The sequence below is a fragment of the Myotis nattereri genome, assembly GCF_964212035.1.
Source record: "Myotis nattereri genome assembly, chromosome: 10".
NCBI lineage: Eukaryota > Metazoa > Chordata > Mammalia > Chiroptera > Vespertilionidae > Myotis > Myotis nattereri.
Window position 1 is genome coordinate 82,185,034 of NC_138085.1, and position 12,098 is coordinate 82,197,131.

Genomic DNA, 12,098 nt, shown 5'->3' on the forward strand with positions numbered 1-12,098 from the left:
GTTCAAGATACCTGTAAGGAAACTAAATTCATGTAATGTTTGTTTCAAAACTGTGCTAGGTTTAAAGAGTTACTATAAAACCTCCTTGTTTGGTGAACTTTGATGTAATAGTGCTTACAAATTCCTATTAGAGCTTGTTCATCGGGTGAGGAGAAGAGCCGACCCTGATCCCATGAAGAACACGTGTAAATTACTGGTGGTGGCAGATCATCGCTTTTACAAGCACATGGGCAGAGGGGAAGAGAGCACCACCACCAATTACTTAGTAGGTATTTGATACGGGAGAAGGTAACGGACAAAAACACTCATGTAGGTAGACTCATTTCCCTTAGGAGAGGACTGCACAATTTGAAACATGAAGAAAAGGATCTGTTTCAGATGCCATATTATTTCATAAAATACTTGAGGACTATCTGAGGTTCTTGCATTACTGCATAGAGATTTTAGTTTCAAATATTTGAAAACCTGTTTTACCTTTGAACTATTATTTTCTGCACAGTAGAATTTTTATGCATATTAGGGTTAGGGAGAGTTCATTACATAGGCCTCTCTTTACCCAAGTGAATTCTTTGAAAACATTACTGCTATAATGGCAGTGATCTTACTGGGACATGTGAATGTTGCTCTAGAGTGGAAAATGTATTTGTATAAAGAATAAACATTATGCTAGTTTTTGTAATTGGTAGAAACTTTTATAATGGCGTTTTCTCTAAACTGATTTTTGCTTATATGCATATTTCAGAGAAGATGGGTTTGGTTTGTGCCATAGAATGGTTAATTATTGGGCTCTGAGAAATAGATGGGACCTTCATGCTTATAACCAACTTGCGGGCTGAGAGTGAAGATTACAGAAGTATTGACACTGGATTTTTAAGCATTTACCGTTGTAATTTTGAAAAGTCAAGAGAATCAGATTTCATTGACATTTTTCATAGTATGACCTCATTTGTCTGATAACTTGGCACTGACCAAAATGCTGTTTAGGAAATAAGCGAATGCAGCTCTTCATGAGCCAAGAGTCTGGCTCAGTAAAGACGTCTTTCTCGTTTCCTCTCGGTGGCCCTTCTCTGCCATGCCCACCCTCACCCTTCTCTCTCCTCCTCGCCAAGTGAAAGAAGTCATTGTGAAGCTAGTAGGAGCAGTGTATGAAGTCACTGTAATTCTTGCTCCTATGGAAGAGAGATTTCCTGAAAAAGTTTCTTAATAGGGCTTTGTATTAAGGAGTTCTCTTAATTTACTTCTTTGTTCATTACACCAAGAATATGAATATAATGAGAGGTTAACTAGTACAGACAGTCCTCGGGTTACGTCGGACTCGACGTATGTCCTTCCGTGGTTATGTCGCCATCTCCCATTTATATAAAAAAAAAGTTCCGTCATTTCGACGTATGTACATATGTGCTTTATGTTTTTTATTATTTATTTACCACAAGTGAAGGTCAGGAATAGTTCTCTTTCTTTTTTTCTTTTTTTTGGTATTTACTGTTTCTTTTTTTTCCTTTTCCATTTTCTTTTTCTTTTTTTAAATTGTTTTATTGCTTAAAGTATTACAAAGAGTATTACATATGTCTCCTTTTTTCCCCCCGCCCTTGACAATCCCCTGGTGTTCTCTTTCTTTTAATTTGTTTTTTTTACTGCTTCACTTCATTACTGCTGTGTGTGTGCTCCCAGTGAGTGACGTAGGTGCTTATGTAGGTGGGTTTCGACTTACAGAGAAAATCGTGTTACGTAGGAACGGATCTCTGACGTAACCTGAGGACTTACTGTACTCTTAAAATTTGCATTTCTTAGTCTTACAGTTACTCTAAGCCAGTGATGGCGAACCTTTTGAGCTCAGCATGTCAGCATTTTGAAAAACCCTAACTTAACTCTGGTGCTATGTCACATATAGAAATTTTTTGATATTTGCAACCATAGTAAAACAAAGATTTATATTCTTGATATTTATTTTATATATTTAAATGCCATTTAACAAAGAGAAATCAACCAAAAAAATGAGTTCTGTGTCACCTCTGACACGCGTGTCACTTCTAACACACGTGTCAGGTTCGCCATCACTGCTCTAAGCAAAGAGCAGTTTTCTACCTATAACATGCTTTGCAGTTGCCCAGAAAACCTCATCTAGCCAGTTTTGAACAATAAAAAATTCTCTTTGAGAGAAGGTACTGCTGAGTGTTTTGTTCTTGGTGGTGTGAACCGTCCTTGGCTATCATCCTTTCCCTTGTTAACCACCTCCCCCTCCCAAGTGAGAGCACAGAGGGAAGGGGGAGGTGAGCCTCATTTTCCTGGCTCTCGGCCTGGTCCCCATGCTGCACTCCGCCCAGCGCGGGCGGGGACAAGCTGAGCAGGGCCTGGCACTGCTCCTCACTCTCTCTGAGGAAGGCGTTTGAGGAATTGGCCAAGAGACCGAGTGAAGACAGAATATTTCCTAGAAGAGACTTTTAGGTAAATCGATTGACTATTTTCATTTTTGTAACTGACTGGAATGGCAGGTTTTTTTTTAAAAAAAAACTGGTTACTTGGTATTTTGGTTCCATATGTAGTTGATTACTTTGATTTATACTAAGGTGTACCACTGTTTTACTCTGGTAGCAACACTTTATTTGGGGCTGGGAATAACTTCTTTGTTAGCACTGTCAGTGATAAAGATACTATTATGCTAGTGTTTGTAATTGTATATTCTTTATAATGGCGCTTTCTCCCTGCAGGATTCATTACGGTGCAAAGAGCAGTAATGGTACATAATGTCTCTCCCTCTCACAGATAGAGCTCATTGACAGAGTCGATGACATCTACCGGAACACTTCCTGGGACAACGCAGGCTTTAAAGGTTATGGAATACAGATAGAACAGGTACTTATCAATGCATTGGCTCACATACTCAGCTAAGTTCTGTGATGTAAATATTTGTCACTTCAGATCTAATCATAAATAAATAAATGCCATAATTTTTATTTGTTAAATTACAGTGTTTTTTATATTAATTACTTATAGATTATGAAGTTTTCTGTTCTTAAGCTTGTTTTAGGCAAAAAGCCTTTTTTGCTGCTCTGATCTCTCCCTTCTCTGAATTCAGGGCCTTTCTATCCCCTGCCCTGTTTTCCTTGCCGGCGATCATGCTTTCTGTCTTCAGTTAGAATCCTGGCACGTAGTGTTGAGTCTGTAGTCAGAAAAGTTGCTCAGAACTACTGTGTACATTGCAAGGCATTTATGCGTACAGACCCATTAGAACTTTCTCCCAAACCTCCTGATTTCTTATATCTTGTTAATAGAATATGTCCAGCCCAGCTGGTGTGGCTCAGTGGTTGAGCATCATCCCACGCACCAAGAGGTGATGGGTTTGATCCCCGGTTAGGTCACATGTCCAAGTTGCAGGCTCAATCCCCATAGGGGTGTGCAGTGTTTCTATCTCTCTCTTCCTCTCTCCCAAAAAAACCCCAAATAAATAAATAAATAAATAAATAAATAAATAAATATATTTTTATTAACTATATTTTATTGATTTTTTACAGAGAGGAAGGGAGAGGGATAGAGAGCTAGAAACACCGATGAGAGAGAAACATCGATCAGCTGCCTCCTGCACACCTCCTACTGGGGATGTGCCCGCAACCAAGGTACATGCCCTTGACCAGAATCGAACCTGGGACCTTTCAGTCTGCAGGCCAACGCTCTATCCACTGAGCCAAACCAGTTACGGCAAAAAATATATTTTAAAAAATAGAGTGTGTGCAGCCACAGTGTATTAATGTCATCTTAGTATCTCATAGTAAAAATTGTTCCAAATTGATAAGACTAATTAAAAAGACTGTTCTGAAATTGGGTATTGCTCTGGACACTTTGATATGGAAATTATTGTTTGTATTTTTTCCTAGGCTTTGTTCTGAATTAACCATATTCTTATAGGCTCTGTAGCTAGAATTTAGAGAGTAAAACAAAAACAACCTTGAAATTATACATCATTCTTATAAATGTTAAACTTTTATAGTACTTGCATAAAACTAAGAGAATTATTTTTCCCTTTTCCCATTCTTTTACTTGCATTTTCTTTTTTTAAGTTACTATTTGAATAGGTAACATATACATATGGTACAAAAGCCAGTGAAAAGTAAGTCTCTGCAATCTCCGCTCATTGTCAAACCAGTTTCTTTCCCCAGAGACACCCATGTCACTAGATTCATGTGTATTTTTCCAGAGACCTTTCTGCATGTATAGCATGTGTGTGTGTGTGTCTGTGTATTTGACACAGTGGTGGTATGCATACTCTCTGGGTCATGCTTTTCCATTTCATGAATATGTTGGTGACTACCCCACTGTGGTTCAAATAAAGCTGCCTCACTTGTTTAAAACAGCTGCGACTTGATTGAGTTTTAGGGGATCAGTAAAGAAAGCTTTTTTTTTTTTTTTTTTTGCTTTAGAACTTGGAACCAGTTGAAAAAATAGATGTGATCTAGGGGCTAAAAATATCAGCCTCTTTAATGATAACAAGCGGGTTGGAAGATACGGCTTAGATGGGCCGCCACAGGAGGCTTCCTGTTCCATCCCAGAATTGGTCTTGACCACCCACCCCCAGAGCTGCAAAGCGCACCCAGTGGGCTTCCCACGTGGTGGCAAAGCAGAGCCGTTCTGCCCTCCACAGGCAGGCAGCGCCAGAGACCTCGGGAGCGACCTGCCGAGCCTGGTCCTTGCTGCAGGATTAATAGTATTTGTGCTACATGTACAAGGAGCAGCCCCTGTTCTTAATGCCCTTTTCCTCCTGTGGCTCATAGTGACGGACACCCTAGTCTGCATCATTGACTAGAGTTGAACTAAATATTTTAGGCTAATGGAACTGAAGTTCTCATTGTTTGAACTAAATATAGAAAAAATGAAAATTTGGCAGTACATTTGTAAATTTATAAATCATTTATTGACAAATTCTCCATTATCATCTGCTTCTCACTTTGTTTTTAAACATAATTATTTAGGGCTGAAGAATTTTATGTAATTCTGGTTCCCAAACATATTTTTTTCTAGAATCGGCTTTTATTGAGTATCTGAAACAATGCAGTATTTAGTTTGACTTTTTCTGAAGTGTTCTAAGTGTATTATCTCTTTAAGTATAGATTCGCATTTTCAAGACTCCCGAGGATGTGAAACCTGGTCAGAGGCACTATAATATGGCAAAAAGCTACCCAAATGAAGAAAAGGACGCCTGGGATGTGAAGATGCTGCTGGAGGTGGGCGGGGAGCCCTGGACGTGGCGCTGCTGCTTCCGCTTGGGTTTCTGCCGGGGCGGGGCGGGGGGAGGGGTGTGTCTGCTGACGAAGGGACGTGTTAGAAAAGGGGCTGGGGAGCCGGAGCAGCCCAGACAGCTGGTCAGCAGTCACCTGTCCCCTGCAGCAGGGCCAGCAGCCAGCAGGGCAAAACGCTGTGCCCACAACCTCAGTGTATTGGGGTGACGCTCTCACCACCTAGCTACCTGGTCAGGACCCTGCTGTTCATTTTAAGCATTTTAAAAATCAAGGTATTTTTTAATTGGAGACTGTGGGTTGTTGTAGTAGAGGTTTCTTCTAAAACCATTAGAATTCTTGAAATACTTTAGAAGCCCTTGTCTTTGCGCGAAGTTCTGAGGCCCCTGAGGGAGGTAGGCGTCCCAGTGCCGGGCCTGGCAGGTTTGGAATGTCCCCAGTGCTGGGCTGCGTGCTCTCCCACCAACCCTCATCGTTTCTTGGAACTGCTATAAAAAGCTCCCCGCCCAGCCCTTTGGCGTCCCCACCCCCTTCAGATGACAGTCTGCTCCTCGCCTGTGCAGGTAGGTGGGTGCAAGCTGTGGGCAAGGAGCATTGCCCTGCGTTGCCCGCACTATTTGGTGCAGACCTGCAATCATATGGAGCCGATCTGGAATACTTGGTTGAAACATCTTTCCGTGTCATGTTATTGTTAATCTAATTAAGAACACTTTGCTTTTTTAAAGCAATTTAGCTTTGATATAGCGGAAGAAGCATCTAAAGTCTGCCTAGCACATCTTTTCACGTACCAGGATTTTGATATGGGAACTCTTGGATTGGCTTATGTTGGTTCTCCCAGAGCAAACAGTCACGGAGGTGTTTGTCCAAAGGGTAAGTTTCCCATTTGCTGTGTGACTGTGTGGGAACAGCAGGCTGATTGGCTTATATTGGAATTCTGTACTGAACAAGCAATTTGTCTGTTTTCTCTCCTTTAGCTTATTATAGTCCAATTGGAAAGAAAAATATCTATTTGAATAGTGGTTTGACCAGCACAAAAAATTATGGTAAAACCATTCTTACGAAGGTATGTTCTTTTATTTTTTAAAAGGATAGATGTTTAGTTTATTATAGTTGTTATATATTTATGTAGATATCTTCTAAAAGAGTACTACATACTAGGTTTTTTGTGTGTGTGGTTGTGTTTTTTTTTGGCCTAAACACATGTTCTTTGGTGAGAAATCTGAAAATAAAAGGTATAAAGAAGAAAATAAAAATTACTGGTCAAACTTCTTCCAAGACCCACCTGGGCCATTGTTTTCCATAAGCTGTCCCCGGGGCCCTTCCCCTGCCCTCCTCTGCGGGCGCTGGTTGCTGGCCCTGCATGTGGCTGTGGTCTCAGTCACCCGGACTCCCCTTTCCTGGGCCCACACTCCCTTCGTGACTAATGTCAGCATTTGGTACAGACCCTCAGGAGCTCCCCTGCGCTTTAAACTGGATCGTTTAGCTCGTGCGTTCCCAGTTCCCTCCGAATCTGAAGGCATGGCTCCGTTGTCCTTTAGTGCTTGTGTTCCTGTTAAAGAGTCTGAAGTCACTCCAATCTTTTATGTTTGTATGTGACCTGTTCTTTCCTCTGGAATATTTTGGGATCTTGTTTTTGCCCAGATATATCCATTAGGAATGTGTTAGGCATATTCCAGAAAGTCCACATAACAGAAATCCAGTAAGCAGTGACTTAGATAAGGGGTGTGTTTGCCGCAGTCGAGAAGTTCGTGGGCGGCATTCTGAGGTGTTCCCGCGCTCAGATGCTGGGGGCCCAGGGTCTTCCCTCTGTCCTTAAGCCTTTGTGCTCATGGTCACACGATGGTTCCCTTCGGTGTTGCAGAAAGGAGGACAAAGAGAGCATAGTCTGTCCCTTTTTAAAAACTGGTCTGGAGGTCCCACCCACTGGCTTCTGTTTATAGCTCAGCGACAGAGCCAGTCACATGGCTGCCCAGATGCTCAAGGGAACGTGGGAAGGTGGCTGCTTTAGCTGAGGACATTGTCCTCTGAGCAGAGTTAGGATCTTTCAGGATCCCATTCCTCAGGTCCCTATTTAAGACAGCGGGGCCCACTGGCCAAAGCCAGTGGTGGTTGGGTATTGGAAAGTAATGTTTTCTTTGCATGATCTTTAAGGAAGCTGACCTGGTTACGACTCATGAATTGGGGCACAATTTTGGAGCAGAACATGATCCGGATGGTCTAGCGGAATGTGCCCCAAATGAGGACCAGGGAGGAAAATTCGTGATGTATCCCATAGCTGTGAGCGGAGATCATGAGAACAATAAGGTATGTGTCTCGGAGCGTCTTGACGTGGTTGGGAAAGAAAGAGGCTACTGAGTAATAACCAGAGCTCAGAACGGGTCCGTTCAGGGATGGATGGCAAACTCCCAAGTACCTGGAAACTTGGCTGTGTGTTGGGAGTAAATGTGGCCCATCACATCTGGGTAAAGCTGTTGTCTGGCTGTTTGTTATCAAGATGAAGCATGTGCGTTTGAGCCATTGGACACTTAGCCATAGCTTAGGCTTGTGTTGCAGGTCTGGATTGCAGGGGCTGGTGGGCTCAGGCTGTAAGTTAAAACTTCTCTCATTTTCTTGTACAAGTTGTCATTCATTTAAACTCTGCAGTACTTCACCATTTGCATGTTTTCATAAACTGTTGCAACAAAATACATAATTTGTCAGACTCTAAGCCTCCCGTGGGAAGGGCCCTGGTCTTTCTGTTCGCAGCTCTGTCTCCAGTGTCTGGTCGGGTAGGTGGCACCTGGTCAGTGTATTGGTACGTATGTGAACAGTCTCTTCTGATAGCTATGCGGGTTGGCTTGGGATATTGTTAACGACAGAGACTTTAAGAGGGAGTGTCCGTAGGCGTCTGTCCTTTCATGGTGCCTGGAGCTGAGCAGCAGCGAGCAGTGAGAAAACACTGCTGTCGTGCAGACTTAGGGCTGGGAGGGAGAGATGCTGGAGGGTTTGTCCTGCCTGTCGGGAGCCAGGCCCGAGCAAGCGTCTTCACTGTAACCATTGGAAGGGCCGTTCAGAAGTCCGGGTCGTGCTCTGTTCAGGGCGGTGGCTCTCGGAGAGCTTTCTGGCCGGTCCTTGTGTGCGCCTCAGTGGTCACGTCACCTCCGAGTCCTGTGCTCTCCACTCCTCAGGGGCTTGGCGCTTGTCTGGGGTGAAAGAAGCCATTTTAGCAATTTGCAGAGAACTGTGGAGACCCCACCTCAGATAACGATGCCGAGCTCTCCCTGTGCCTCTTACCCTTCTTCACGGTGGCAGGTGGCTTGGCCAGTGGACTCTGTCAGAGCTCCTGGCTGCTCAGTCTGTCGAGTTTAGGAGGAGCCGCTACCTTCGTGGTTCTGGGAAGTGAGGGTAGAGGAGCCTTTGAGCCCCTGGTCACCTTCGAAAACTGAAGATCCTGGGGCTCATGAGAATGTGTAGAGCAGCGGTCGCCAGCCGGTGTTCCGCAGACCCTGGTGGTCTGTGAGGTCCAAAATGTTGGCAACCGCTGGTTTAGATGACAGTTTAGAATTAATATTTTAATAGACTACACTGAATGGCCAGATTATTATGACCACCCCATCAGTACTTCGTTGAGCCACCTTTTGCCTTCAATACTGCGGCGATTCCTCTTGGCATTGACTCCACAAGATGCTGAAAGGTGCAAGGAATCTGACACCATGCCTGATGAATAGCACTGACCAGTTCTGTGAGATTTGATGGTTGTGGAACCAGCTGCCTGATGGCTTTTAACTTCGTCCCACAAATGCTCCATTGGATTGCGATCTGGTGATTGTGGGGGCCACCTAAGCAAGGTAAAGTCTCCCTCATGTTCTTGAAACCACTCCTGCACAGTACGAGCACCATGGCATGGTGCATTGTCTTGCTGGAAGAAGCCATCTCCATTGGGATACACCATCAACATGATAGGATGAACCTGATCAGCAACAATACTTAGGTATGTTGTGCTATTCAGACGTTGTTCCACACGAATTAAAGGGCCCAAATCATGCCAGGAAAACATTCCCCAAACCGTAACACTGCCCCCACCAGCTTGAAGGGTTACTCATGCATATGGGTGCATGCTTTCATGCTATTTCCGCCAAATTCTCACTCTGCCATCTGCATGATGCAACTGGAAACGTGATTCATCGGACCACATGACTTTTTTCCAGTGCTCGACTGTCCAATCCTTGTGTTCCTGTGCGAATTGGAGGCATTTTATCTTGGTAACTGCAGACAGCAAAGGTGTTCGAACAGGCCTTCGGCTTCCATATCCCATACAAAGCAGTGTACGGCTAATTTGCCTATAAATGTCAGGTGTTCATAATAATCTGGCCACTCAGTGAATATAAGACTGCTTCTCAGTAAGCTCAACTATTGAAAGTCTTTAAACATGGATCATTCATACAGATAGCCAGGGAAGGGGGTGGGGAGCCAGGTCAGCCCATTGGCCTGCCTGCACGTGGTATCTAGGAAGACGAGGTCTGTGATGGTTCGCACTGTCCCCGGCGGTGCCAGGCCCGAGCAGGCACGGCTCGTGGTCTGGTGGAGCTCACGGTCCTCCACTCGTGCCCGACTGCTCGTCCTCTTGACGGACTGGCTGGGATGTTTGGGGTCAGCCTGCGTGCAGCTTGCCTTCCTGTGAGGAATTTTAGGCTCTTCGCCAAATCCGCACCCGCCTCTCAACATTTCACCAAGGGCGAGGATCAGTCCCAGGCAGAGGCACATAGAGGGACAGCCATGAACTTGACACGCCTTCAGGAGGCTCTGATGGACTTTTGCATTCAGAGTTTAGGGAGGTGGTGCAAACACAGGGGAATGGATTTTCATGTTATTTTGGGTCCTTTTTGCTCCTCAGCTGTTTTCAAACTGCAGTAAACAGTCCATCTACAAGACCATCGAAAGCAAGGCCCAGGAGTGTTTCCAAGAGCGCAGCAACAAAGTGTGCGGGAACTCCCGCGTGGACGAAGGAGAGGAGTGCGACCCGGGCATCATGTACCTGAACAACGACACCTGCTGCCACAGCAACTGCACGCTGAAGGAGGGCGTGCAGTGCAGGTGGGCGCGGCGGGGCCGGCGGGGCCGGGAGGGGCAGATTGCAAGCACAGGGGCTTTGGAATCGATGAGAGGGCGTGTGTGCCGGGTGCATGTGTATATGTGTGTGCGCGCACACAGGTGTTTACCCTTTGCCCATTACAGCAAGAGAAATGCTTCCTCCAAGCAGTCTGCCAGTCTGTCATGGAATCCCTACTCTCACACACTTTGCGGTCGCGTGGAGACTCCCCCAGAGCAAGAATCGTTTCTGAGGAAACAGGTGTCAGGGAAGACGGTCGATGATTCTCTTCATGCTGCATTCTCTATACAGTGGGGCCTTGACTTACGAGTGTCCTGACTAACGAGTTTTTTGAAATACCAGCTGTCTCTCGCCGATTTTTTGCAGAGTTGATAGAGTAATTTGAGTTAACGAGCTCCTCAACGAGCTCGGTCTCGGAACGAATTAAACTCGTAAGTCAAGGCCCCACTGTAATAGCAAATTCTGGACACCATCGACTGGCAGTCCTGGGACACATACACAAGAGTTTAGTGTTGTCCCGTTTAATGGCAACACCAAATGTGGAGGGAGCAGGTTACAAGTTAGAAGGCACCTCTGTTGCCATTTTTATGTCCCCGAGAGCCAGGCCTGCCGTGGAAGCAGAGGGGACAGCTTTAGTTGATGGTGAATCACAGACTTGACTGCCTACATGCATATTAACATGCAAATACTCGGAGGAGGGCTTGGGCTGCTTCGTTTCTTGACCATTGACTGCCTGCAGGCCAGTGTTCTCTTTTACATTAATGTATTATGTATAGTAAGCTAATGAAAACCTAGGACACCCAAGATGTTTTATTTTATTTTTTTAAATATATTTTATTGATTTTTTTACAGAGAGGAAGGGAGAGGGATAGTTAGAAACATCGATGAGAGAGAAACATCGGTCAGCTGCCGCCTGCACACCCCCTACTGGGGATGTGCCTGCAACCAAGGTATATGCCCTTGGCTGGACTCGAACCTGGGACCCTTCAGTCCCCAGGGCGATGCTCTATCCAGTGAGCCAAACTGGCTAGGGCAGGACACCCAAGATGTTTTAAAGACGAGTCACTCGGGACCAGCCTGACCTATTGTCTGCGTTGCTCTGCCTGATTCCACATGAGGACGGGCAGACAGAGTGTATGCAGGTGGCGCCAGCACCTGCAGGTCGGGTTATGCAGGAGTGGGTGACCCAGCCCGGAGACCTTGCCCTGCGACCGCTCCTCAGGGCCTGTGACAGGGCTGCAGTGTTGGCTCTGAACTGTCCTGTGACTTGAATGGTCCCTGTCTGCTCCTCTGCAGTGACCGGAACAGTCCTTGCTGTAAAAACTGCCAGTTTGAGACTGCCCAGAAGAAGTGCCAAGAGGCCATTAACGCTACGTGCAAAGGCGTGTCTTACTGCACAGGTACGGCTCCTGCTGCTTCTGGAAGACTCTGCTCAAGTGGGGATGTGCGTGTTTGGGACACGGGCTTGTTCACTTACATGGAAGCAGCCGTCTCTTCACTTCCCATGCGGAGTGGAGGGTGCTCCTTAGTGTGTGGCACACGGTCAGGGTCCTGCAGACCCGTCTGTTTCCGGACAGTTCCCCTTCCTCCCCTCCCGTCGCGCTCCTCCCTCTCGTAGGCGTCCCTTCTGCTGTGATGAACGTTTGCCTGGATGTGTGTTTCCCCCTGAAACATAAGGTGCTGCTCTGTGTCGGTGTGTTTAACATGCCGAAATGGCGTTCTACCTTAGATCTGTCCACTCAGTACCGTTTCTCACGAGTCGTTCTGTTGCACTGTGTGCT

At 45.5% G+C, this 12,098-nt stretch overlaps 1 protein-coding gene across 1 annotated transcript in view; it reads left to right on the forward strand.

The window, feature by feature from the left end:
• Nucleotides 1–12,098, forward strand: part of ADAM17 (ADAM metallopeptidase domain 17) — a 37,571-nt gene that overhangs the window by 17,563 nt on the left and 7,910 nt on the right. The window contains exons 6-13 of the mRNA XM_081100705.1: nt 132–265; nt 2,764–2,853; nt 5,103–5,216; nt 5,954–6,098; nt 6,203–6,291; nt 7,380–7,532; nt 10,102–10,301; nt 11,614–11,717. Of these exons, the coding sequence (XP_080956831.1) occupies nt 132–265; nt 2,764–2,853; nt 5,103–5,216; nt 5,954–6,098; nt 6,203–6,291; nt 7,380–7,532; nt 10,102–10,301; nt 11,614–11,717 (1,029 nt within the window). The remainder of the gene's footprint in view (nt 1–131; nt 266–2,763; nt 2,854–5,102; nt 5,217–5,953; nt 6,099–6,202; nt 6,292–7,379; nt 7,533–10,101; nt 10,302–11,613; nt 11,718–12,098) is intronic.